Here is a 27,424-nt window from a genome sequence, read left to right as displayed (position 1 = left end):
TTTCTAATAACAGCAACTTTACGTAATAAAAATATCAACATTGAACGAACAATTGTGGGACTGATCAATATAAGTGTAATACAGCGGTGATACTTTTCCTGATAAAATGATATAAACACATGCATGCTATAGTTATTAACAGTTGGGAAGCAAATGGAAAGCATGATTCTCTACAATTTCGACTACAAATATGAACATTTGAGAAGAAAACAATAAAAAATAACTAGTTAACTAACTGATCTGACAGATAACTTTAAAAATAATAAAATGATTAGACAATTCATGTATCCACATATCTATTTATCCATAAATCTATGATAGTGAACAACTTGAATCGTAATAACTGCAAGTAGCATCAGAACAAAATCAGCAAGGGAAAAACAGTATTTTCAACCGCATTAGCAGGAAAAGACAACAGCTACCTGCAATTATCGAGTTTGTAAACAAGTTCTGTAAACCGACCAGTATTCAGATAATCAGGTGAAATTGTCAATTTGGCAGTTCTGGTATCTTCACCTTGCATAACTAAGACTTTCATATCAAGCAAGGCTTCAATGACATGGATTAGTCCTTTGAATGAGACATTTTCACCTGAAAAAAGAATTAGCTAATTCATATAACATACCAATGCAGGTCAGTAAGTGTTTCTACAAAAGTTGGGTCCACACTGTGAGTTAAAGCAAAGTTCAAGGTACATTTCTGGATTTTGCTGTTAACCGTTCATCGAAGAACATTTAAGTAAAAGTAAATGATAATCTATATTTGGATAAGAAATGGTCATATAGGTTTTTACAAGATCGGGTCATTTCTTCTATGGGGCTTACAACTCTTGTTGGAAATGCTATGACAGAGAATACTTCCAAAATTATGCCACTAGAAATGAAGCTTTGCCACAAGTACATTCACGTCTCCCCAAACCTCTTTGCACTATCACCTTAAAGAATTCGATACAATTAAAACTCATCTCAAAAATCAAAATTTAGCCTATTCTGGAATTATGAACCTGAAATATAAAACAGACATATTAAAAAGACATTCTGCTAATTTGATAAATCGCTTACCATGGACAGTAAGGTTTTGCTTGATTCTCAAACAAAATCTATCATACAGCTCATTGGCAGCATCAATACCTGCGAAAGAATTTATATCAGGCGTATAAAAATATTTTTATAATGGAGAAAATAATTTATTATAAGAGAAAGAGCCTTTCTACCTAGATAAGACAACAAATATGTTCAGAAGAAATTGCAAAAAACAGTATCAAGCTGACAAAGGAACTTATTACGGGAAATTTCAATCCAAAATATCATAAGTATTACGGAAATTCACAAGTCTGTGAGGTAGCTAATACTTTGATGACCACGGGGTTTTTGAAACTATATTTGATGAACATGATCGCCGTTTCCCTGTTATTAATAAATAAAAAAGGGATACTTTGCTTTGCAAAGAGATTCTGCTGCAAAATTCCCAATAAATTCCTATTAAGTCTGCTGCAGAAATTACCAATTTTTACAAGGCAATAAACAAAAAGTAAAAATTAAATCATTCAGCGGATGAGTACCATGTTGTTGTTGGTTTATGACGTCATGATTCTATGCCTATTGAACCAAAATTATGCATCAAATGCGCACGCGCAGTTAAATCGATGGCATTATTTTCAAACCGTGTAATGTATTCAGCGGTATGAGCATTCGAGGCTGTTATGGGAATGAGGCTGTCTCGAATCAAAAGAAAAAGAAAATTTGGAAAAAATGGTGTCATGAGAAAGGTGAGAACAAAATTCTTCTTTCCATGATGCAGTTTTAATATATAATAGTTTTGATTAAATGCTATGAAGCGCAAAGAGATGTAAATTTTTTCCATAAGCCTTCGCCCAAATACGCATGTTCATATAATGCACATTCTATTTGAATCAGAAAAATGGAAAAAATAATAGGCCGTAACAAGGAGAAGCTAGACTCGTCCTCAACATGTTACTTTCGTTGTATAGGTATGTTATTATGGCTAAAGTCAAAAGACGATCAAAAGGAAATCAACGCACCCTTTATATAACGTTTGAAAGCAGATAAAGCGATTTTTTGTAGGGTTAGCCTTGCGCAGTTGACAAACCTTTAGTACTTTCTCGAAAATTAGTTCAAGAAATTAACCTCTTTTCCCTTTTTTTGATATCATCATTAAGTTCAGAACCAAGACGCATTGAAGTCGATGCCACAATGTGGTTATTTGTCAGGGCAATTCTTGTTTCACCCGACAGTACAATTTTTGGAGTACAATTTTTGAACGTCACTTCTTTTTATTTATCTGTATGGTCAGAAATAATTTTGAAAACGGTGATGCGGTTCTCGCCCTAATCAGATTGATCCATTAGCAGAGAATCTTCCATTGGATAGAACAGCAACGCGCTAGGCCAGAGCCAACTGGGTTTGATGAATCATGTATTGATGTAGCCATGCTGGGGTCACCATAAGAACGTGCCTATTTGTTTCATCCAGTTAATAAATTCATGTTTCGTTTTATCGTGTCTTTAAAAAAAACCTCATCTATCAATGATGAGCAAAAAGCCGTGGAAACTCCAGTGAGATTGCTTCATAAATCTATTTGTTGTTTGAGTGGCTGATTGCCTATGTTCCTTGCAAGAAATATCGCTATTGACTGTCGATTTCAGGGAGCAGAAATTGCAGTTGATGAAACTGTCATTGCTGAAACTACTACCGATGGAAGAAAATAAAAGTTGAATATTACGCAAACATGGAACTTGATTATCAAAATTCATCACAAGCAACTGACATAATTCATTCACTATAAAACTGACAGCGGTAACTGCAGCGTTGGCACCCGTTGGACCCGCCCCTTTCTATTACATCCATTGTTTACCTCACCAGTAAGGCCGCAATAGTAGTGCCTCGGTGGATTCTCTACGTGGTTTTATGAATCACCACAAGAAAGAAAACCAGGTGCAAATGAGCAACTCACAAGATCTGTCTTCTTTCAATATATCAGGCAAAGAGACTACGACAAACCAAGCTGCTTCTAAAAATGGGGCAAATAATGATTGCAGAAAAAGAATATCCTCCTTTCTGTCGTCTAGAAGGTTGACCTATGGAGTAATAGTTGTCAAGATGTGAGTGCTTTATTCAAACTGTAGAAAAATTCATTTTGACAGGGGTAGACAGGTCAGAGGTTCGAAATTATTGACAAAATCTTATTGAAGATGGTATTAACTCAGTTTCATAATACACTTTTAGTCACTAGAAAAGGTACAACAGAGCCCCTTATACGATCAAAACGTAAGAGAAGTCAGTGCTAAAGAGAGAACTGTCATGGGCCATCAGCTCCATAAGTTATGGCGGCCTTACCTTATTACCTTTCACATTCCAAGGCCCACGTTACTGGAGTGCCGGGGTGGCCATGACCCCCCCCCCTCACGTTAAACTTCGTGGCTTGGACCCTTATCCCCCGTTGTTCCGCCGATTACCAATTAGCTGTTTGATGAGCGTGGGATGAGAGTATAATTCACGGGCTGAGCCTCGGCTCTAGCCGTCTGACAAAAATCGAACAAAGCGATGAAAATCTCAGTCTAGTCCAGACTGACCAGAAGGAAATATTAGTATTGAAATATTTGTTTCAAATGTATACTTAAATTGCGTCCCTCTTCGTTACCATAAATTCATCGGTGTTTGATTAATGTCAGAGGAAATCAAAGGAAGTGAATCACCTCATAGGAAACATCGGTCTTCGTTTCGTACCAGCCATTGTAGACGCCGTCATCATATTCCTCCTCAAAATCAAAATGGTTCCTCGTATCAATCGCTGTGGTATCCTGTCAAAAAATGACATGATTAATGTTGAGATACACCCGTTAAGTGAGATTTAAAAAGGTTGCGAAACATTTTACGAATTGAGAGCAGAAGGAGACAAATAACGGACACTTGTGAGAACCTTGAAAGGAACTGATTTTGCCTAACAAATATTCTGCTCGGAAAATTTATATTCGAGTAAAAAGTTCTTCTTTGCACATGCGATCTTAAGCAAAAACATTCCAAATAGCAGAGTAAAAATATTTTACTTATTCATAACCGAGGAATAATTCTGAAAACAAGCCACAAGGGCATAGAATTATAAATGTTTTTTTACGAAAGAAAGCTGTATAAACAAGAGTATTAAGACATTTCTAGAGTAAAGGAAGGTATTAAAAGCAAACTAAAACAGAGGAAAACAATTGAGGTTTCGCAACTCGTACCTTGACGATCACTAACAGTCCCGACGCAATGAGAGAATCCAGCGCGTCGGATAGCATGGATGGAATGTCACAACATGGCTGAAATTGTAGAACATGGTTTTTGTTACAACGTGATCGACAGAGAGTGGTTAAGCTAAATATACAGAAAGTTGTTTAACATAAATTGCCAATCACAAGCGGTGAACTGACAAATGAAATGAACTGCGGCAAGAAAGAGACAAATTCAACTCAATTCAATCAACCCAATTCAATTCATTAATGAAACAAATTTCAAAGTAATGATGCAGATAACTATGTTGAAAAGCTAGATTTCGTTAAGCATGGCCATAATGCCACATTTCTTTAGTGGAGTAATTGTTCAAAGGCGTTATAAAAGGTACCAATCTTTGCCAAAGAAAGCTGGACAGGAAAAAAATAAATGGTTTTATCCACAGGAACTGCTTAAAAATTCATGAAGAGTTTATTTCAGTTTGCCACAGCATTGGAAAGGGGGCTACAACAATGCATAGTCTTGTTTACAATTGTGCTTTAATATTTTTCAAAGAAAACGACTCAAATTAGAAGCGACGTTGCAAGCAACAAAAGAAGAACTTGAACTTACCGCAATGAACGTGTACTCTTTCGTGGCAAGCTGACAGAGACATTCTGCCAGTGAAAGAACCTTGATTTAAACAGGTAGTGGGTGTCAGATAAAAATACGGCAAATTGGAAGGTAATGCAAGAAAATATAACGTTTTAAATGGAGACTTTCGAAAATTGAAAGCATATTTTCGTAACTTTGCAAACAGAGATTGCTTTTCCAGGCCCTATACAAGATACTTGTAGGGACCATATAAAGAACTGCTGTCATTTTTATGAAATGGAAGTAAAAGGAGCAAATCAAATACATCACGCCATATCATTCAATAGCAAAAAACCTGCAGATTTTAGTCATTGCTGCGCGATTTTTGGCACGCATGCTGTCTACAGCTTTCACATTTTCATGACATATTAAATGCATAAACTCAGGAGAATCTATTCTTAGTTTCCAAGGACATAAAGTACTTTCATTTATTTGCTTACAACTGGAATACAGACATATTAACAACAACAGTAACGAAATCAGACGACATCCAGCGAGTCAGTTTACAGATGAAAGCTTCAGGTGTAATCGAAATAAAAACGGGGCCAGTCGTCTTTATTAGCAACCTACTAGCTGCGAAAGTAAAAATTACTTTTTACAAATCCATATGTAGAAAGTAGATAAAGCTGGCGAAAATAAGATAAGAAATAACGATAAACAATAAATTTTGTCTTTATCTAAAGGAAATAACTAACCGCAAACTAAAGTGATTTAATCTAAGATAGGACCTCACTAACAACTTAATCGCTAAGAAGGCAGGAAATCAAGACCTTCACCAAGACAAAAAAGCACGTACACGCTCGGGTCAATTGAATTTTACCAACATTGTTTAAAAATAAATGTGCCGTTTGACAGAAAACAAGATTGCCTGCTCTCAATTGTATTATAACTGCCCAACTGCTTGAAAGCACGCAATGAGCAGATGTCCATTATCTCATTGCTGTACTTTTTAGCTGCTCGTTTTGAGTACCATCGGTAGACTTCAAATTTCTGCAGTTCTTTTTGTAACAATCTCTATTTTTTTCATTGGCGTCATGTCACATGTTGAAACTCATCACTTTCGCCAGTTTCTTCAATAGAGTTTCTCTCCTCATTGTTTGCATTATCTCCTTTCAACGCTATTGCAGTTTGCTACTGTTTACATTCGCAATGCATTTCACAATCAGTTCGTCTCTTCCCCGTACAACTTTTTTTAGAAGAATCGCAAATTGATGTATAAAATATTAATCTCATACTTGATGAAAAGAGGATATGCACCAGCAAAAAGATTGAGCTTTTGCAATTCAGCTAATAAACTCTTTGCTCACTAGACGTGCTGATTTGCGCTCCAAATAAAACCTTCATCGGTTGAACAAGGTAAACCAACATAAATTTGTTAAGGTTTCAGAAGCATCAAGCTAGAAAAACGTTGCAACTTTATCCTCAGCAAGTCAAACAAGACAAATATCCATCTATCTGTGCCATTGATGGCTTCTTCAATGTTCCTCCCTTCTCGCTTGTGTGAGGACCTCTCCGAAGACCCCCCTTTTAACCATTATTACAAGAACTGACTTACCCCCGGGAAGAGGACTTTTTAGTTAGTTTTAGTTAGAGAGAGGGACTGTTCGAATCAAGTTAAGGAGTTGTAAAGAGTATTTGGTTTTTTATAAAGGTTTGCGTTGGAAAACTATGTCGTGTTTTGTGTGTTTATTGCTTGAAGCTAATTGATTTGCACTCGAACCGGGCCACATTTCTGGTGACCACGACGTGACAAGTAACTGTAAGTGCAAATCTTTTCAATTTTTTCTTTCAAAATTGATGTTCTCAAGAAGAAGCCACCCAGAAGAACACAGAAGTTGAAATGATGCAATTATTTGGCAATATCGTATCAAGATTTGTTGTTTTTCTCTTATGATTATTTTCGTGCTTTGTTGGCGAGGCTTGAGTCTGATTTTCTTGTGTCTTTCTCGATCTCTCAGTTGCGTTTGTTTACGTTAGGCCCGTTAAAATTGTGCCATTGCGGATAGTCGAGACTGTTTTCGTGTATTTTAGTAGTATCAAAATGGCACTAACTGGGGAAGAAATCGATGATTTATTATTGGAATGTCATGGTCTACTGACAGGGATGCGCAAGGAGACACTTCATGAATTTTGCGATAAATTAGGGACAATCTCAGAGTCGACCTATTTGGACAAAAGCCGTTTCGCAACCGTAAAATTGATTTTCGAGGAAATTGAAAAACTAACGGAGAAATGCAAAGAAACAGAAAAGGCAGCATTTCTCAAGGATATTCTGAAACAAATTACTGAGGTAAGGAGCGCAATTGCGAGCGGGGGAGATAAGCAACAGACACTGGCTTCCGTTAGACAGGATTTAGAGAAGGAAGTAACACTGTTAAAGGAAAAACAACAAAAAGAGATGGAAGCGTTGACTGATAAATTGAGTGCTGTCAAAATGAGGGCAGGGGGCGACGTTCATATAGATAATGATTTGAATGGACAGGCGACATCTGAAACAAATTACAGGGGCTTGCAAGCAATTCTAAAAAGGGAATTCAGAATTGTCGGGACAGTGGGGGCCCAGGGGCAAAAAGAACAGTTGTCCTATTTGAGCCTCAGTAGACAAGTGGAAAGTGGCAAAGAGCGCGGTTATTCCGAAAAGGAATTGGTTGACGGGCTCATAAAATGCATTCTGCCGGGAATACCCCTCAAAGATTATTTAGAGGCGATGCGAGAAATGGGGTTGGAAACTCTAATGAAAATTATTCGCGCCCACTATCAAGAGAAAAATGCTAGTGAACTATATGCTAGCCTCGCAAATTTGGCCCAGTCACCAACAGAAGATCCTCAAAATTTTCTACTACGTGCCCTAAATTTGCGGGAAAAGATAATTTTTGCATCAAAGCAGGAGGGGAGCAAATTAAAATATGATACAAGTCAGTGTCAGTCCATGTTTCTGCATGCAATCGAGACTGGACTTCTTAGCAATACTCTCAGAACGAGGATGAGACCACACCTACAACGCCCAGATGTTACAGATGCTGAATTGATTCAACCAAACTCTCTTAGCCATGTTGAGATCAATGAGCGAACAAAAGAAAACACGCTGGAAGGATCATGTGAATAAAATGACATTCGCATACAATTGCACACGTCACGATAGTACAGGTTTCTCACCCTTTGAGCTTTTATTTGGTAGAAAGCCACGATTACCTATTGACATTATTTTCGGAAATACTAAAGTAACAGCAGTGAAAGGATATCCAGAATACCTTAAGCAATGGAAGAATGCGATGACAGATGCTTACCGTATTGCTGCAGAGAAAACTGGACAGTGTACAGCACATGGTCGGGAGGAATATAACAGAAAAGCAAGAAGCTCTGACCTAAAGCCTGGGGACCGAGTACTTGTAAAAAACGTAATAGAACGAGGAGGCCCTGGAAAGTTGCGCTCATTTTGGGAGGAAAAGATTTATATCGTTCTAAACAGAAAAGGTCCCAATGCTGCTGTTTATGAGGTGCGTCCAGAAAATCAAGATGGAAGGACAAGGGTTCTGCACAGAAACCTTTTAATGCCTTGCCCCTTCCTTCCCCATGTAGGAACCCCACAGGACACAAGAAAAGGTCACACAAGAAGAAAAGCAAATAATGCTGCAGAGATCGAACACGTGCCATCTAAAAGCCCAGAATCGTCATTCCCCGAGGTCAACATCCAAGACGATGACGAGGAACAATTTCCAACATTTTCACCAAATCAGTTGGAACAAGCGAGCCATTATTTAGAGGAACCATTAAATAGAGAGTTGATAGGGAACAATGAAGGTGATACATCACAGCTCCAGGACGGGGATAGCCACAGGGATGTGGGACAGGGGCCCACCACCATGGCTGAAAGTAATCAGGGCAGACAAGGGAAAGTACCAGACAGTGAAGTGCGGTTACCGGATCAATCAGTTTCTGCTAGTCCACCTCCTGAGCGAGAACGCCCAAGAAGAACTAGAAACCCGCCAACAAAATTGTCGTATTATGGGTTAGGAACACCAGTGGACAATCAAGCAGGAATCTTCTCAATATATCCACTTGCATTAACACCGCAGACTAACTTTGTGCCATTTATGCATCCGTCATTTGCTGGACAGAGGCAACCGCTTGTACCACCACAAAGACAAAATATGTTTCGACCAGTCCAGTGTTTCACACCATGCGGACCTATTGTTTACTATTAGTAAGACTTATACGGTGTTGACTATCGTTTATGATATCAAATTAAAAATAACCAACACTTAAAAAAAAAACATCCAAACTACGCAAATAAGAGGGTCTATATGCCTAACATGATTTTTCATAATCGCTACTACTGTTCAATCACAGTGCAAGATAAGTTTCGCTGCGCAGCAAAGAAAAAGTCTATATCCAGTCGAACAATCATACATTATTGCTGATCTTGTGGATGTAATCAGGACTCAATTAGGATTCAGCTCAAAGGACATTGATTATGTAATTCAGGGCTCATCGAGACGTCGAATTGTCCTAGTAATCACTATTCTCTGTCAGAGCATAAGAGATTGAACGGTGAACGTTGTTATCAATGTGTCTCCACAAGAACTTTACATCTCGGAGACTGAAATGTCCAGAAGACATTCATTTTGTGGGGGGAGAGTGTGAGGACCTCTCCGAAGACCCCCCTTTTAACCATTATTACAAGAACTGACTTACCCCCGGGAAGAGGACTTTTTAGTTAGTTTTAGTTAGAGAGAGGGACTGTTCGAATCAAGTTAAGGAGTTGTAAAGAGTATTTGGTTTTTTATAAAGGTTTGCGTTGGAAAACTATGTCGTGTTTTGTGTGTTTATTGCTTGAAGCTAATTGATTTGCACTCGAACCGGGCCACACTTGCACGAAATATAGGAAAAACGGAATACAGTAGCAAACATTCTTTCGTACAGCCAGTTTAATCGAGGTTTTCTAGGCCTGCAATAGGCCGATAAAAAATCAGTTTGGATTTCATTCACTCTGCTGGGAAATTTAGCTGTATGGATTGAATGTTCAGTAGCAAAAACAGTACTTGGACAAACTTTTTGGACACACTCAGCTTAAATATCATTATATTTATTTCATCATTAATGTCACGAACTCTTCATTAATGTCTTTCACTAAGAAAGGTTCATTTTCTCAGTTACAGTAAATAACAATAAAACGCTATAGAAGTTACCTCAATTCTTGAAACACTCTCTGGCAAACGTTGATCAGTTCGGATAAAATCTACTCCACCACAGACACCAATAATAGAAGAAGCTAAAAGAAAAGACCTCATATTGATACCAGGAATGGAAACTAGCCAAAAATAAGAAAACATGTATGAGTAACTAAAACTGAACACGTTTCAGTTAACTACTATTTGCAACTATTTGCATATTTTTTCCAAAAAAATCTCATAAAAAACCCTTTGGTTTGATCTTGAACTTTGGGATGTTTCATATATTTTGACAAACCATCTCCCAGCATCTATCGATAGGCCTTTGAATGCATACTGGCAAAGATATACCTCTAAATGAATGATTCTTCAAAAAGCCTTTGTCGTAACCTTATTCAATAACTAACATGAATCACAGATGCATAGAAAAATCCCTACCCATTATGGCCTTCAAGATGTGCAGCATCATCACCTAGAGTAACCAAAGAGCGGAGTTAGAAACAAAACGGAAATAGAAACTTTGAATAATATTTTGAAACGTCATTCATTGCTCATTCCAATTTACCATGTTCTACCACATGGGAGGAAAATCCCCATCAATGACTAGCAGTACCCTAACACAACAGCAAGCAGCCTCGTAACACAACACACAAGCAGCCTCGTAAAAGAAAACATGAAAAATGTAAGTTATGAGAATTAAGCACCTCACGTGAATAGTCAATCAGGCATTGACGCCTTTCTGGGCAATCAATAGCTTTGATCGTAGTTAGAGTGTTTGATCCTTCGGCTGCAGTATTCATTTCAATAAGGCCTTGGTTTTGAAGCATGCGCAAGGAATAACTGACAACATCTGATGTCAGTCCATCAAATGCAAGATATCTAAAAAGACAAACATAGTTATTTGCTTTGAAGCAGTTTCGAGCAAGCTATTAACCAACAATGTGTAACGTTTTAGGATTTGTAATCTTCAGTTACTATTATATTATTATTACTATTACCACCATGTTAAGATATATTCTTTGATTCTGTTGGGTGTTAATGTCACATGTTTGTTTGGCGAAAAATCTACGAAGGAGTATCTCTTGTGTTCTATCTATTTGGAGCTTAGGCCCGTTGGATTAGCCTAGCCCATTGGTTCAATTATCTTATCGTTACAAATGAAATATCAACAATAAAGATGTCAATAAATAGCCTGAAATTCTGAATGCTTTGTTACGAATTTATAAAAACAGTTTATTCTTTAAAGATTGGTCAAAGAGAAAACATAACACAGATTTCATCAGTTAATTAGAAATCGCAGAATCCAACTACGGAGCAAGTTTCCCACGGCGAACAGAAACACTTCAATGAAAACTAGTCTTTGGAGGTCAAAGTAATAGATCTAAAATACTATGGCAGCGAAAAGGGGAGGTCCATGACAGAAAAGCATAAATAATTCAAGCATGCAATTTACTTAAAATATGTCATTGACTTATAAACCTTTTCCAATCAATAATCTCATTTCTCAGCATTTCGAAAGAATTTTCCAAAGCTTCGATTGAAGCACCAGATTTATGCTTGGTGATGAGAAGAAAACTGACAAGGCTTGTGCAGCAGAAAGAGACAACACGGTTGCAATCTACGGCGAAAAGTTGATTATATAGATTTATGGAAAAGCTGTACGCAGATAACAACAGGCACTGGGTGCAATGTAAATCATTTATAGCAACCAAAAGGGACGTATTAGGCGTAGCTTTGATAAACTGGACAGCGCCCCTAGCTCTATATTTAAAGTAGCGGGGAAAGAATTCAGGGATTCGTAGATTTAGTCCTTAAAGGCATTTGACACAGGTAAAAGTGGCTAACAGCCACTCGACCACGAGCGGTTGACCAAATGAAATTGCGCACAGAGAAAAAACGTGAACAGTTTCCGCCTTTCTGAAAATCGGTGAAATCCTAGAGCAGCGCGCAGCGGTTTCATGTGAGCAGTTTCCAATTCATTTCTTGTGCGCGTGCTTTGATCAATTTGGCCTAAGTTATTTTTGGATTCGCTGTACTTATTCATGTAAAATGCCTTTAAAAAGATGATGGCTCTGGCATTCTACATTATATTTCTTGCCAGAAATACAGAATTATAGATTCTGGGTGGGTAAAGATACGTATTGTTTCGAGCTAATCGCGTTAACATTACCGGCAACAACATGCTGAGTTAGAGAATCAGTCACTTCTTTTGTTGACGTGGCTGTATGCAAGCCATTATAATCAGGCATACTCTCTTTGGGTAAATTGCTATTTCTCGATGGGAATCTGGCTTCTCTCGTACAAAAATCCTGAAAACCAACCAAACAAATAATTCACAAGGAGACATCAAATTTGGTATAATCTAGCTTTGACACAAGGAGCAGAGCCTCTTTGATATTTCATAAGCTAAACAAACAGCGTAATTTCATCGTTGAAAAGCGTGAATAAGATAACAGACAAGACACAAAACTAATATCAAACACAGACTCGCATCTTAAAGACCTTGACAAAACCATTTGGAATTTTCTCTCAATTCTCTTGTAGGGGTATAGTTCAAAAAAGGTGAAATCCAAGAAAAACATCAATAGATAGAGCTTGAAAACTTTTTAGGAAAAAAGCTATTTGTCTAGACCCCCGAAAAACGTTCTTCGTTTCTAGGCATGATAGCCCTATACGTACTCAATATTTACATTTCAGTAAGGAGCCACAGTAATATAAATCGTTGAATACGAAAAGATAAATCAACAATTTATTTTATCTTGTATTGAAATGTCAAGTTGATGATAAAATATGTTGACTCGTATTAAAGTAAACACAGCATAAAAAACTGATGCTAAAAAGAATAAGGAAACGAAGTAAATTGGAAATAAGAGATACTGCATTTTATATACAAAACCATCTACCTGCAACGAAAATGGTACGCCAAAACAAACATGGACCATTCCATTCAGTCGGCTTCTAAATCCAAACCATAAGGATTTGAAGATATTCCATGTTGCTATTGACTTTACTTGCTACAAAATGAAAATCTCTCCTAGAAGCTTTAATACATATGGAAATTAAATGTATGATAAACACAGGCTTATAATACGTGTACGTCGATATGTTGCAGAGTGCTTGATACCTTAAAGACAGAGCTGCACAGGCTAATGTGCTTCGAGATTCGTCTGAATTCGCTAAGAAAATAATACTGTAATTAAATTGAGAGTAACGCCAGTCATTAGAGAATGTAGTCCATGATGATGATGATTGAAGTATTGAAGCTTTTGGCAATAAATTGCGCCTGTATTGTCGTGATCGGTGGTTCAAGATTGATATCTATATGCTCTCCGGACATCTGCAAAAGTGGAGCAAATATGATCCAAATACTGTGACGTACCCTTTCATAGCAAACGTTGACTGGAACAATGATTACGTCATCAACAGCACCTGAATCAACACAAAATATATTTCCACTTTACGGTTATCGAGGATTCATAATTTTGGCATTCAAAAATCAAGCAGCAACTACTTGCTTATCTTAGTGGCTCAACAATGATTTTACTTCAGTTCTACGGAGTTTCTTGAAACAAAGTTTTTCCAGAAAACAGGTAATTAAACGCAACTGTGAGTCATAGAATTAAACCGATAACACCTCGGTGAATGGACGAATTTGGGACAAGAAACATGCTAGCAAACATTGAAAATTAAGTTATTAAACTTCTTCATCAATCATATTTTCGATAGAAACTTCATCACTACAACTGTGAATTGTCAGTTTCAAGACAAAAAATTTGCTACATCATGAGTATAGAGTTCCTAAGTGTGACGCTATAAAACTATGATTTTAAAACTTTGAATTTTGACCACATAACCTGAAAGAACACAAAGAAATACTTCTAAACAAGCAAAAACAGTAAAAAATTTCACAAATCGGATGAGATATGATCAATGAAAGTTCCAAAGTTTGCCAACGGGTTACTGTTACTTTGTTGAAGATAGAAATAACTTAAAATATCTAACTGTTCTCGGAATAATTTTAGAGGGTAAAAGTCTGCATTTTTGGAGGGTGTTGAGAAAATATTTCATATTTCAGCAAAAAATACCTTCAGCTACCGCGTGTGTTACAACGGACAACAAATTCGAGGCAACACTGCTAGTAAAGTCATCTGTACTGCCTTGAAAACAAAAAACAGCATTATATTTGAAGAAGAGACATAGCTGACGCACATGAATTTTTTAAGGAATAAGAAAACTAGCAAATGAGTCAAGGGCTTAGATAGCGGGGGGGGAGGGGGGCTATGGGACTTGAGCCCTTTCCCACAGAATTTTGAATGATACATATTTTATAAAAGATAAAATTGAGAATCTCAATGATCTATACAATGGCGAAAATAAAGCCCCACCTCCCCCACATTTCGAAACATATCGCAGTCCTTGGAATAGGTTAATGATATTTTCCAATTTTCTTGTTTTCTTTGTAAATATAAATTAATAAATAAATGGAAAATGAAAGATGATATTCAAACATAACGAATGAGACGATCTATAGTCGGTCTATAATGTGATTAAAAGGCTAAGTAAGAGCTCCAACAAAAATAGAGCTATTGCATTGAAGCAAATAACTTAGGCCATAAACATGGAAGCTGATGTCGTACCAAACTAAGAATCTCACCACTTACCAACTGCAATTTGAATGGATTGGTTCTTTATTAGAAGTTCTTCAACATTCTGTAAAAAAGCAGATTGCAAATATGTTTATGATTGGACAACACTGATAAATCAAGTAATGAGAGAAATCAGTCTGTACTGTTTGCTTTTTTGAAAATTGAGTGTAAAGTGACTTCCAAATGTTTTACATAAAAACCTTTCAAGTTCTGCAATAGTATAATAACACCGTCAAAGATCCACCTTAACATCCAGTGCAGCAAGGTAATAAAGATTATATCAACGCACCGGGCTTTATTGACCACACACTTGATTATGACTTTCTGACATAAGACTATTTGTCAAGTAACCATAACCCCCTTTGCAAACAGGAACTGATTTCGTTTTGCTAATGTCCTGCTAGCCTATTTCTTTGAAAAGCATTTACTGGGAATATATACAAGCAAAACTACCTTTTGCAACATTATGTGATTTGCCTCGTCGGAAATCCTTTTGCCATTTTCGCAAACAAATACAGCACCCAGCTTGCGCAATATATATCTGAAATTTGAAAATTCAATTTAACAATCACTTGAGTACAAAGAGACACAATATATTTGCAGTTTGAATTAAACACGCACTATTGTGCCTTTATTGACAAGATATTTGATTGGGGTTAGTTCGAAGTTGGAGGCTTGAAGGAAAGAAACAGTTAAAAATGGGAAGTTATCACTTTATTCAAATAATGCATTGTAAAAAAGTGCATAGTAATGCAAGGATTATACGAGGATGGAGACAATTCGAGGACTAGCAGTTATAGGAAAATCTTACCTAGAAATGCGACCTCTGCATAGATTATCTGCAATAACAGAAAATTATAACATCAGATACACACAACGAAAACATTTCAAGAGTCGAAAGCATTGGATATTCTGTTTTTATTTTTGTCAATGCTCACTAACAAAAGCAGTACAAAAGAAAATCATTAGTGACTTTTGAAAATGGAAATCATTAAAAAATTGGGGCTCAAAAAGTGGCACAAGTCTAGCTGGAATACAAAATTGATGTCATAATTGAAATCGCGATGAAAAATGGAAATTGAAAAAAGACTTCTTCTCTAGAAATAAAAACACTTCTAATTGGAAATTTCTTTTTATCATTCATATAGAATATTTTAATTTATGCTAACTTATACTGCACTCGATTAAACAATAAAGAAGTGATACCAAGGAGGGTTAGTGGCAGTGACTAACCCATTAGATAAAGACACGCCACTGAATAACTATTGAAAAAAAAAGCGAAAAAGCGACAGTTTGAAAATCAAACACTGCAAGAAATACTAAGTGTGTAATGTTTTTCTTCCTTACCAGGGATTGCTGTAAATGGTACCTGAAACAATACAAAAAGCACCAATTATACAGTGCTCTTTCTTTGTAAAAAACTCAAATTCCCAACATAAAACTGTTTTATATAAAAATTCCAAGGTTGTACGAGAAATCAATTCAATCCAACTTTATTCGTATACTACAGAAGAAGAAGGCTACATAAACTACAATAACAGTAATTACAATAATAGAAAAAAGGTTGGTTAAATACTTCTAAACTGGAACAAGATAATATAGCATGTGGATTGCGCTCCATTTTTCGTCATATAATAATTGTAATGTTTTGACAGCATTTTTCTTTTTAGCAATAAGGTAAAATTTCTTTCTTTTTTGTATCTTTTATAGGCTTTGAATATTTGCGCACAATTAAAGTATACTTATACAACAGGATTAAAGCCATAGGATAATCTTTATTTTCGTCATTCAGTGTCCGCCCATTGCAGCATAGAAGCCTGCTTTCATCGCAAGCCCAAAAATCAGAACTTTTGTACATAGGTAAAAATTGGGTGACACAAATTGATATAAGGTATAAAATGAAGAAAAATGGAAACCTAAGATGCAAATATAGACCTTATGCAGATCAACGGAAAAACGTCTCACCTTTAAATTGTTACAATACAAAGTGAAGCATATTACGACATAATCCAAAAAGGATTTGTGCAATGGCAGGTAAATAATGGCAGTGTTTCCCTACAGTGAACAAATAAAATATTCTATGTCATGAATCGAATAAAGAATTTCTAACAAGACTGTTAATCATTAGAAATAATTGTTCTAAAGGAAAAGAGTTCCATACATTGGCAAAGCACTAAAATAGCAGATTTTGGCATGAAACAAATACAGAAATATTGCTTTTAATTAGATTAGCTTATTTTGATTTTGTAATTAGAAACTAGAATTGTTTGTATTCCAATTAAAAAAGATTAGAACACCAACATTTAACTGGAGCATAAAAGGACAACAAAACAAAAATCATACTTTTTCAGTTTTTTGAAGAACACGAATATCTTTGCTTTGACAACATATGCATGAAAAGGTGTCTCTGAAAAACTTCAAAAGTCTCCATGATACCAACCTTTAATAAATGGAGAGGATGACAAAATAAAAATTTGAAGAAAAAATACGAGCTTCAGAAATACCGGCTCAATACGTCGGATGATTATAGTACAACTCAGGCATGCAAAAAATTATGATCAAGGATGAAACAGTGAAGTATGAAAGTTTTATCTTATTAGAAGTGAAAAGGTGTGACTTCAGCGGGTATGCTTGTATGAAAAAATCCCCAGTTTTAGGTAAACAGTCTGTAGCAATGGTCGTTAGTAGATAACAGTTTATTTGTAGGTAGAAAACGGATAAATAATCACCAATGACGCTTCACACGAATAGCTATTTAGTGCCATTAAATTCAAAAAAACGTTAGAAATAACATGTATCCAAATCTTTAGAGCATTATGTTTTTTTCTAGGTAGTGGAAGATACCAAAAGCCAGGATAATGCATAAGACCTACAAATCACGGTGTTTGAGTGACAAAAATTAAATTAAGCGTCTAATAAGAAAATAAAAATTTGAAATTTCGTACGACAATCTTCAGGATATGAACAAGATATGACCCTGAAAGAGGTGTATGGTCACTGATTTGTAGGAAAATGAACCCATGAGAAATGCCATTTTTCCTCTCAAAACATTCTCCGGAACTTCAAAAAAAGCTGAGTGATTAATAAAGCATTTATTTCTAGAATTTTCAATCATCTTGTGGTGCTCAAAAATATATCTAGTACAATCAGTTCCGTAACCAATCAGAAAACATTCTCCATCCTTAGTATGGAAGGGGCATCTCTTTGTGATCTTGCACGGGCGGGCTGGTCTCCAACATCACAACGATTGGACTGACTTAACGAAAAGCTACTGAAGATCAAAAACATATTTTCCATCTGAACATATCAATATATCTAGCTGGCCTTTATGCCATTATCAATCTAGAGCTCCTCTTAGAAATCTAGGAAATACCTTAAAACAGTGCTTGAAATACTGTACGCCATTTTTTTGCAAATTGAAGTTGCATCCCTGCTTGACAAGATCTGCTGAGGACTGTCCACATCTACTGATAACAAAAAACTTACATATTTAGGAACAAAGAAAATAACACAGAACTTTCAAAATGTACCAGGTTTTAATACTGAAGCACTAATGATCGAATACTTCCTTAAAAATACACCTTGGGACACTTCAGTCACAATTTTCAGTCATTTCGAGGAAAATTATCTTTATATATATATGACAAATAGCGATAATAAGATGAATTTTCTTGTCTTAGTCTTGACGTCTTAAGTGCAAGCTCAAACGCATCAACATAAACAAACTACCTTCGCACAAATCCATATTAACTGACTTCTGTGAAATGGTATTAGAAAGCCTGAAAAAGATCAAACTAACATTCAGCCTAAGCAAGATACAATATACGATATAATATACATCTGACAAATGTTATGTCTGCGAAAAGAGGTTGCACCAATCAAACGACCTGCAGCCAGAAAGCACAATTGCCGAAGAGAGATGTTCTTGTAACAATCATTGCAAAAGCAACCTTTGCAATGATTTAACAAAGCTGTACGGTTCTAAGTTGCTACTCCAAGTTTTAACTTAAATGGGTTCATCAAGTAACAACACTCATTGCATTTCAACTTTTATTTACCTACTAAGGAAAATGGCTTCATGTCTTACCAATCAATGTTCTCCTTTTTTACAGTTTTACAAGGATAGGAATGCATTTTTCTTGAAAATATGAAATTCACATCGGGTGCCAATAGCCCAAGAAAATAATTCCTGATGGAAAAAACAAAGGACTCTAAAAACACATTGTTTAAAAGAAACGAACAAATTTGCAGAAAAAGTAAAAATTACTTCATAAAGAGGTCAGCCACTGAAAACACATCATTCTATTTTATCTATGATCAAAGTTGTAGGAGAAAATTTTATGCCACGTTTCTTTAAAGAAGTTCAACATTTGCAAGCAAATTTTTTTGATATTATTCACATGCAACAAATGAGATAAGACAAAAGAAATAAGGATTTCGTCCCAATTAAACAAGAACGAAAATAGCAAGAAATTCAAGCAGTTGATGACCTGCAGAAATCTGCAATGGTGGCCCTGATTTGCTCAAGGACAATCCTACTGTTGTAGCTTAGTTTGAAAAAACACATTCTGGCAAGTGCCAAGTTAAAAGCCATGACATATATGTACTGATTTATTAGTCAATGGAAATTTTGGGGATAATAATGGCACTTTTTAGAAAAAAAACACGTTGGAAGTTTTGATTTATGTCTTTCGTCAATGACAGTGTCACTTAAAGGCGGCTTTTTTTGAGGTCCAGCCATAAAGTCCAGTTTTTGTGGGTAAGCTTTTGGAAAGTAAAGCCTCTGTAAGAGCTCATCTGAGTTTTTTTCGTCTGTCACTATTCAAAGTATAAACGTCGGATAAGGGTCGGACTGAGGTCAGACAAATCTATGGCATTGCTAGTTCCAAAGACAAAATTTGCATCTCGTGGGGACAGAGCATTTTGTACTGCAGCCCCTAGGCTCTGGAACAAACTGCCCGTTGAAATTAGAAGATCTCAGAGCGTCCAAACTTTCAAAACAGGATTAAAGACGTATTTATTTCATAATCATTTTAACATGTGGATGACATTTCTAGCTTTACTTTCTGTAAATTGAGGTTTTTTAACACTGTTCAGCGTTTTAGAATATATGTGTATAGATTTTAGCGCTCTATAAGTGCATTGTTATTATTATTATTATTATTATTAAGGGCAAAGGTAAGTAGAAAATTATATCTAGATGGAGAATGGAATTAACGAGAGAGGAAAAATGGCGCGGTCGATTGGTTGTTTGTTTTTGACAAACCACAGCTGCTAATCTCCTTATCAAACCTGAAAGCCTAGTTTGATATGATATGTTTCAGCTCTTTTCTGTCTTCTTCAATTTTTGCGGTACCAAAGGCTTATTTGCTCATGAAAGTCATGGTAAGCCCATTGCAAGTAAAATTCGTTTACCTGTGTTTGTGTATAGTAACATCCAAAATATTTATCAAGCTGGATGGAGTAGACAAGCTCTTTAGGTTCGGCTGTCCTTGATAAATTTTCTACAATAAATAAGACAGAAGAAGATTCAAAACTCCCTTTATCTGAAAAAAACGAAACCTCTTAATTTCAAGAAGAGCAATTTTGGTTTTTCAAAAAAAGTAGCTGGTTAACAAAATATAACAAGTAATAACTTGAGGTACAGTTAACCAAGTTTAGCTCTGAAGGATTTATGGGACCTAGTTTTGTCCGACTTTGATGTAATTCTATTTCTGCTTCAATTTGATTTTTCCGTTTTATGAATGGGAAAGAAAGACTGTTTTTACTTACAACGACAAAAATTGATATAGAACTTTCACTAAAAAAATTATGAATATAAGGAATGATTTGAACGAAATACAAAAATTAGAGTGCACAAATTTTAAATAAACAGGGGTAGAACCAAACCTTCCATACTGACCTGACATTGGTGACATTGATACATTTGATATGGTTCACATGGCACTTTCAAAATAGGAGCAATCAACTTGAATTTCTTTTTAGCAGAATTTTGTTCCAAAGATAGCCAATACTGTTGTGAAAAATATATCAATAAGATGTATTATTCCAATTTTGCACTATAGTGAATAAATATGAAAAAGAAAGAAGGTTCGGCTGATACAATATTGGTGTGTGATTCCTGCCTGTTTCCTAGATTTCACTTGATAGCTGAGGCAAGCAGGGTGCCAAGAAACCCTTTTTGAGCTGAGCAATATTATTCTAATTAGCAATTGATTCAAATGAGTATCTTAAGACAAGTCAGCAGTGTAAAAAAGCAGAAGCAGGCAAATCACGACAATGATAGCCGGAGTAATCATAAGTCACCTTATATTGACAAAGCCTATTTTCAAGTAACTAGGCAATCTGCCTTAAAGGATTACAATAAAACAGTAAAACAATACAATACAATACAATAAACAGTTAAGTTCAGAAGGCACTTTACTATAAAGTATAAGGCACTTTGCTTTTGTCATTACACAAATAAAGACAAATAGTAGCAACACACAGAGAATGCTTACAACATTATTTACATATATATATAAAAGCTTTGGTTTTGTTGACCAGTACAGAATACTAGAAAAATCAGGTTCATTTATGTTCATTTCTGTCGACGGCTAGGTCGACATCTTAGTTTTAAAGTTTGAAAAACTCACAGAAAAAAGGGGAAAATTGCTTCAAATTTCGCTGCACTCAAAAGTGCATTTGTAGCTTTTCTATTTTCCAAGAATGCCCTAATTGAAAAGAGACCTATTTTTGTAATTGCACTTATGAATAAATGAAAAACTGCTATATAAAATTTACATGCATATTGTGACAGAAATAAATAACGTATAAAATCCTAGAGAGGCAATGACAAATAGCCTTGTGAGTTACTAAAATCGTTCAAAGGAAAAAACACTGTTGTGATTCTGTATTTCTTTTTGGGAGTACTCTTGATCAAAACTACATTGTGACTATTTTTTCAATGGTTGATTCAAAACATGGCTAAGGCAACCTGTTCTTCAATTACCATGGCTAAAATTATTCGTTTAGAATCGTACTAAGAAGCATTCTCTTCTGGACTAATTTTTAAGGACCGAGTAAGCTCCTCTCTTAGAAATTTCCCTACAGACAATTTGTTTTCAGTCAGATTCGTTATTTGAAAAACGTATTAATTCCATTTTGGGTCCTGGGTATGACGTCAAACTACACAACAGGGTGATTTGCAAACACGTGTTGACTAAAAGTGGCTTCGAAACAGGGATTCCCTAACTCATGGCTACCACCCAATAACATTGAAAATAGCAAAATTTCAAGCAAAATTTGACAACATAAATATTAGATCCCGTGCAAGTCAGGATGGTTCTGAAGATAAGTTCAATCACCCACCATGATTAGGGTCGACACTTGTACGACTCGTGCAAGAATTGAAAATTCACGCTAACTGATTAAGATAAACCGTTTCTGCAATCCAACATTTAAAACAAGATTCTGCAGAAATATTAGGATTTCGAGGATAAGATCTGTGAAAACGACATGGTACTGAAATCTATGTTTATGATTAACATTCTGCATTAAAAATAGAAATACAGGAACTAGTTCAAAAAGTGCTACTTAAATAAGAATTTTCTAATTACAGAAAAGTTATAATATCCACTTCAATATTACATAAAGGTATTCTTTATCTATGGATATGTTTGAAAATAAATAATAACTGATTACTTCCGATATTCGATAACTGTTCCTCCCCTAAACAGTCTCGGCTGTAGAGAGCAATATTTTAGGTTTATGAAATGGAACTCATTAGGAAATACAAAAAAGCACTTGAAATTTTATAAAACATCATTTTCGGAGGGAGAGAGCGAGATGCAACATGAAACAATCATAAATTAATTTTTGCTACAAAGAATTCCAGCAGGTATTGTTCTAAGTTTGGTAGAATATGCCACCGATGTTTATTAAACAAAGCCAACCATTTAAATACAATACGCCTTTGTTTGATTTTACTGTATTATTTTGGTTGTTTCCCCTTTTAATAATAACTTTCGTTTAATTGTGAGCTTTCTTTTGATCACATAGATTTGACCATGGCAAACTTTGTTTTTGGCAGTTTTTTGGTTACATCACCACCTTGTCTAGATGTTGTCTTAACATCCCGCTTTGCTCTTCTGTGCGACTTCTCTAGCAATGTCATATTGTCAACGTTTCAATTTCTGAAATTTTCTCGCGGAGGTTTTACAAATTGTATGCTCTCAAATGCATTGCTTCTGTAAGCATTAATATGATGTTTTCTCAAGTTCTTAAAATTGAAAAATGTTACTAGAGGGTCCATTAGCCGGCATAAACAAAGTGCAAGAATATGACAGCTATTCCGCTATCTGAATCTCCAAGACTGGAAATCATATCAACATCATGATTCTCAAATTTGTTCTTTTTTGGATGCATGCCTATGCATTGCTCCATAACCTTCGATCGAAATATCATATTTGCATTCTCCCTTATAATTCGAGAGACGATTCTCTAAAGGCTGTCATACAAGTGGAGTTTGTATCTGAAAATAGCATATCTGAGTTCTGCAATCAGTGTATTTTTGTATAATTTGTATAAACCTATTGTCACGGCCCCAAGTCAATAAGTCAGGTTTTTATCAGGCTGTTTAAGTTTCATCGTTTGAAACAAAAACGATATTATCATCTATATTACCAGCAACAATACTGTTTTCTGTTATTTGGGTGAGGAAGTCCAATTCCTTGTGCTGCATTCAAGCAAGATCCCATTGCAAATTTCCCGTAGTTAGGTATTAATGCAGGGTCTTCAACGGTCAAAAACCATGTTGTGCCTCTTTGGGTCCCTTGTTGGAATCAATGGATCACTACATTTGAAAAATTTGCCAGTCGACTTTGTCACTGCACTTATCTTTTGTCAGAACAGAGTCTTCGTTCAGTTTTTTACAAAAATTTTGATGGCAAACCAGTAAGCATCCATTCAGTCCATCAAAAATCAAGCGAAACATGAACATTTGATTAGATGTTGAAATTCTATTCAAGACATACTTGCTTAAATTAAACGAGCATGGCTTGGCTCCGCAACCTGAATATTAAGTTGACCAGAAAGTTTCTTCATAGAAGCTGTGCGGCGGAGAACTTCGACTTCATTAGAAGAATTTCTATCTTGAAGTGGGTCAAAAAGTGCTAAAATTGAGTACTGAATTGCTTGTTGAATGTATTTGGGAATGGATACCTGTAATGTCCCATCAATTTGCCATTTAACTATTTAACTATAACTTCAGACATTTAACTATACTCGATGTCATCATTTTCAAGGCGAGCTTTCTGGGGTTCCGAATGATAAATAATGTCCCCAATTCTACTTTTCTCGCCAGTATATTGAGCTGAATTGGACAACTTATGTGACACTGTCCCTCCATTCATCTTACGACATTGACATCGGCGTCTTCATCATTACATTGTTACATCATCCCGAAATTACTTTGCAGTCTACTTCACATTAACTTATGGTCTTTAAAGAGTTATCTGAATATTTTGTTCCTCAGCATTCTCTTCTGGTGCTCTGTATTTGAGCACAACTTTGCGTTTCATGTCAGCTATAAGAATGTGTGGGCAATAGCCAAATACGACACAGTTGAATTTGTAAATGTGATTGCTGAGGCTGTTAAAATAAAAGTATGAATTCAGTTTCTTAAGCAATCAATCAGCAATGGCACATACTTTTCAAACTGCCAAATTATTTTTGAAGCATTCCTGCATAGAGGTCTCATTAAAACAACATCATCAAACTTAGGGATGCTGTCCTTACGCTCTCGATATCTATAGTAACTGTCCACCTTTCATCCATTTACATTTGAAAACTACTTTGCCTATGATGGTTCCAATCCGAGTGTCTCTGCAGCTTTACTACTGGATTGAAGGGAAAAAGTCAGACTCTATGAAAAAATAAGATATAAAGATGGCCAATATTTCGTAATGCCGGAAGACAAAAACATGCGATTTGGTACTTTGAAAATAAATAAATAAAGAAAAGAAAAAAAATGTAATTGAGCAAGCATACCACCCAATATTGATTTTATTTCCTGTCGCATGCTAGCTTGTTTCTCTTCCATTGACAACATCACACAGAGGAGTCAAAGTGGGAATTCCACTTTTTATAGGAATATATCAATAGCAGAGCTAACGCAAGTGGCTGTGCAGGTGAGAAGGATTTAAGGTGTCAGAAAAAAAGTAGTAGCCAATTGGATGACGATTTCATGCATATCATAGCAATGTTCAATTCAAGGAAAATGTCATATTTGGATCCTTTCTTCCTGTTTCAGACCTAGATTCTGCTTCTAAATTCTCAAGTAGCAAACTTTGCAGGACAGCAGATAATCTTGGCAGTCCATGGTCCTTGCTGAAATCAATGACCATAGTCTGCAATCTATTTTCATAAAATTGAGGTTCAAAGTTGCAAAACTTATTTGCTAGATATCTTGCTTGAAAGTTGCAAAACTTATTTGCTAGATATCATTTCTGTAATCAAGAAGAAAATCTCTCTCTTTGCATCTGCCTCCTCCAGTCTAGGCACAATGGAGGGGACTATATTCTGGAAATAGAAAAAAAAATACCTCAGCCACAATTGTCTTACAGCTTAAAAATTTGTTTTAATTTGCGTTAATATTTTGGCAGTAAAGGAAAAAAGTCATCATTTTCTCTTGGTTTGTTCTCTAGTGAATTTGCTCTTGCAGACTTTCGTTATTCCTCATTACAGCTTTGAAACAAAGAGTTAATATTTTACAATGATGAAGTCCTTATACTTATAGGAAACATCTATCCTCCACTATCTCATAATGGCAATGATAACCCATGTCATTTGTACCCACAAGAAGCATGACAAAGCAAGGTGATTTCTTTTCCGAATTTGACAGTTGCAAATTTCATGAACTACATGGAAATTCTACATTCTTGCATAGAATTTACACACCAATACCCGGTACAGGAAATTCTTTTTTCTAAGACTGGATGCTATTGCCAGTCAGTAAAATACACAAACTAGAAGAAAGTAAAAAGTTTTAAGTCATTGTGAGAACCCTTTTACCACTACAGTCAAAAAAATGTATCAACAGCAAGTAATGAAAACTCAACAGCAATTTGAACATAGTTCAAATGAAAATTGATATTTATGCTAATTACCATATTTGTGTCAAATTCCTTTTTTGACATCAGATGTTTGTTTTCCTTATTGCTGACACCTAATGGCCAAGGTTTTGAGGGTTCATGCCATCTTGTATCCTGCCCCCTCCAAATCCATGCTTTTTTGGCAGGTCCTGTTCCCAATGCAATGAAGTTGTATCTTCTTGCCAACTCTGTCAGAATTGTTTCCGGCATATAAAAATCCCATAGTTAGTTTTTGTCCTCTAGAAGAACACTACTTGTAGACTCAATTTTTGGGCATCAGTGACACCTTATCCAAACTTGAACCAAGTCCCATACCATTTCAAGGTTAACAACATTCCACATTTCAAAACAACATGTGCCCATGTCAAATGGTAATGTCAAATTGAGAGCAGAAAGAAAACAAACACAATTGCTTAGAACATAGGGATCAAGACGACTTGAAAATATAAACTAAAACACTGACAATCATATGACTTAATGACAGAACACACTGTCCAGCATCTGGACAAAATAACAAAAAATATGCAGCATGTGCATGTAGAAACGGTTAATGAACCACAAGGCCCCAAGGGGATACTCAACAACAAATGCATTAGGGCCGAACAATCCTTGTGTAGAGTATTATTTAAAAACAAATTTTTTTATTAATCCTGTAGCTTACAGGATTAGTAGCAAAATAGAAAAAACCTATTTTACTAATATAAGAATTAGAACTCGAATTGTTAGAAATGGTTTAAATTTCAAGTGTCAACCTTACTGGCCATAGTGGGTAGACGACTAAACCCTTAGAACCCTAATATTTCCAGATAAACTTTTTCTTAAATGTTGGATTGTATGGAAAGCCAATGTTAAAACAGTTTTACTTCATCTGTTTAAACAATATTCATGAATGAATGTTCAATTCTTGCATGAGCTCTACATGCTTTTAATAGGACAACCCTTAAGAAACATAAGCCTGAGTATAAATTTGCCAAAAAATAAGAAAAACATATAAATGAGAGAGACAGGCTGAAATTCAACAAAACTCAAGAAATAAAATACCAGCAAAATTTAAAAATGAAAGATAAGCAATGACAGAAAGTGTTTACTATACAGCCCCAAGAGTTCACTATATAGTTATTTTTTATGGTTATTTTGCACAGGTAAAACAAAATATTAATTGATAATTATGTTGCATATGATGGGCAACACAAGCTCAAGCAAGTAAAAACTGCACAATGTGCTAATATACCTCTCTTTCCTTAGCTCGTTCATTTCTTGCCTTTCGAAAGCTGTTTTGTGTCCTTCTCTTAGGTCGAACAGTGAGAACATTATTGGGAACTTTCTGTAGTGGACTTGGTCTTTCTTCTAGCAAATGAGATGGTGGGCCTTTATCCCACTTCTTGATGACACTCTCTAACTTCCCTTTCCAGTCTTCCATCTTTTACAGTTCTTAAAACATACCGTTACCCTTAATCTGAGAAATTCAGACAAATTTTTGACTTCAGGACGTTACACGATTTCGTCAAGAGGCCATGTGAGTTCTCTTCCAAGGAGCAGAGGTGCAAATTAAGGTGGTCCGGAGATATTTGCACCACCGCAGGACACCTAAACGGTAACTGGTTCAATGAGGT

The 27,424-nt window shown here is 35.7% G+C and overlaps 1 protein-coding gene across 2 annotated transcripts; it reads right to left on the bottom strand.

The window, feature by feature from the left end:
• Nucleotides 1–355: 355 nt before the first annotated feature.
• On the bottom strand, nt 356–27,375 carry LOC135696006 (glycerol-3-phosphate acyltransferase 1, mitochondrial). Of its 2 annotated transcripts, none has more exons than XM_065215263.2 (26): nt 27,043–27,375; nt 20,582–20,692; nt 20,095–20,183; nt 18,767–18,868; nt 18,409–18,458; nt 18,053–18,146; nt 17,023–17,119; nt 16,645–16,734; nt 16,027–16,048; nt 15,491–15,518; nt 15,133–15,220; nt 14,695–14,743; nt 14,119–14,190; nt 13,413–13,462; nt 12,937–13,047; nt 12,204–12,342; nt 11,513–11,651; nt 10,738–10,912; nt 10,472–10,505; nt 10,052–10,134; nt 4,842–4,901; nt 4,241–4,318; nt 3,716–3,820; nt 2,974–3,097; nt 1,062–1,130; nt 356–591 (listed from the first exon to the last, which is right to left on the bottom strand). In XM_065215263.2, exons 1-26 carry the CDS (start codon nt 27,229–27,231, stop codon nt 419–421), a joined length of 2,421 nt encoding a protein of 806 aa, XP_065071335.2. In that variant the 5' UTR covers nt 27,232–27,375; the 3' UTR covers nt 356–418. The 2 variants fall into 2 exon arrangements, with proteins under 2 accessions (XP_065071335.2, XP_065071337.2); XM_065215265.2 differs by having other exon boundaries at nt 18,053–18,143.
• Between the last annotated feature and the right edge of the window lie 49 nt (nt 27,376–27,424).

This window comes from Rhopilema esculentum, chromosome 14, assembly GCF_057945365.1.
Source record: "Rhopilema esculentum isolate cy_ngs chromosome 14, ASM5794536v1, whole genome shotgun sequence".
In the NCBI taxonomy this organism is placed as follows: domain Eukaryota; kingdom Metazoa; phylum Cnidaria; class Scyphozoa; order Rhizostomeae; family Rhizostomatidae; genus Rhopilema; species Rhopilema esculentum.
The sequence above is the reverse complement of the archived record's forward strand: the minus strand, read 5'-3'. Positions and strand labels throughout refer to the sequence as shown.